General features: G+C 48.0%; 1 protein-coding gene across 1 annotated transcript in view; it reads left to right on the top strand.

The window, feature by feature from the left end:
- Positions 1–872: 872 nt before the first annotated feature.
- Positions 873–1,429, top strand: part of T265_15723 (hypothetical protein) — a gene marked incomplete at both ends in the record, with an annotated part of 40,035 nt that continues 39,478 nt past the window's right edge. Inside the window, one exon of the mRNA XM_009179018.1 lies at positions 873–977. Within this exon, the coding sequence (XP_009177282.1) occupies positions 873–977 (105 nt within the window). The remainder of the gene's footprint in view (positions 978–1,429) is intronic.

The following is a 1,429-nucleotide window of genomic DNA, read 5'->3' as shown; positions in this document are numbered from 1 at the left end:
GGAAGAACAGTTACTAGACCCCAACCTACCGCCTGAACCCTTTGATCTCCTAAGCCCAGCACCTACAGCCACTTCTTCACATGTACCGCTCAAGACAGATCCGTTGCTGCAACAAAGACGCCGTACTGGTCGCATCAAAAAAAGGGTGGAACACCTACAACTTGATCCGCCTCGAAAATGTTACGTTGAACAGTCAAAAGGGGGGTATCAGATTGGTCAGATTCCTGCAAGCAACTTCAGAGCACCCGGAAACTACTGCTCCACCAAAACTCAACTGGAAAGCCGGCAAGCATCCAGGCTAGTCAATCATTCAATCAATTCAGCAAAACCTGATGAGTGTTCTTGCGCGCCACAGAAGCACGACCGAATGTGATCAGCGTTCAGGCCTTTCACAGAACCACGATCGATGTTGATGGTTGTTCACTAACGCCTATCAGACAGCCTGGATCAATGTCAGAAAGTCCCCTTTAAATAGCGTGGGACCGTGGGACCATTGTAACTTTTGCTCTCTCACTCACTCGCTCGTTCGGAATACATTTGTTGTGTTCCCTTCTGTGAGTCTTCACTCTCCGACACTAGGCACTGGAGCGGGTCAGCACCAGATACCACAGATTGACGAATCAGTAGATATAACAGATATGGTTGGCAGATGCATGTTCTCAAGCAAGACTTTACGCTTTGAAGATGAAAGTCGCATGCCAAAAGATAGTATGATGACGGTCAGTTTATTCAACACGGATTGTGCTTCGCTATGGTCTTCAGAGTTGTGGGCGATGTCATCTGTGCACCTTAGCTCGATAAGGCTCTCGCCTGGAACCATTTGAACAGCGGGGTTTCGAAAGCCGTCCAGTGTTCACCTCAATATTCCATCGATGACGGATTTGAAAAAGACTGCGGAGAGTGGACATCGTTGTCTGACACCACTTTTTGAACGAGAGCTTTTGGACAATTCACCATACACCATCACCCGCCCAGAAGTATGTGAATATAGGGAGCGGCTTAATTTTAGAAAATTCTGAGGCATACCGTGTTGAGCAAGTGTAGTTTAGTTATCAGATCGATCAACAGAATTGAACGCATCAGGATTGTGGGTCGTATTTGGCTTTGATCTAACATCTGACGGAGTGTGAATGTGTGGTCATCGCAGCCTCTACCCGGTCGAAATTCTGCGTGATTCTCACGAGTCAAGACTTCGTGTGCCGCCATAAGACGTCGTAGGGTCAAGGACGCCAGGAGCCTTGTCACAACAGGCGTCAGGCTAACAACTCTGGTTGCTTGATTCACTGCGAGTACTCTTTTTGAAAATGGGCACCACTATAGAATCACCCCGGTTGTCTAGAACGGGCTAGACGGGCACTGGTTGGGGAATCCACCACCACCCTTGAAAGCACGATGACGCTTGAATAGATAAATGCATTCGGACACTTCT

The sequence above is a fragment of the Opisthorchis viverrini genome, assembly GCF_000715545.1.
Source record: "Opisthorchis viverrini unplaced genomic scaffold opera_v5_775, whole genome shotgun sequence".
In the NCBI taxonomy this organism is placed as follows: domain Eukaryota; kingdom Metazoa; phylum Platyhelminthes; class Trematoda; order Opisthorchiida; family Opisthorchiidae; genus Opisthorchis; species Opisthorchis viverrini.
This window is presented reverse-complemented; position numbering and strand designations above follow the sequence as displayed.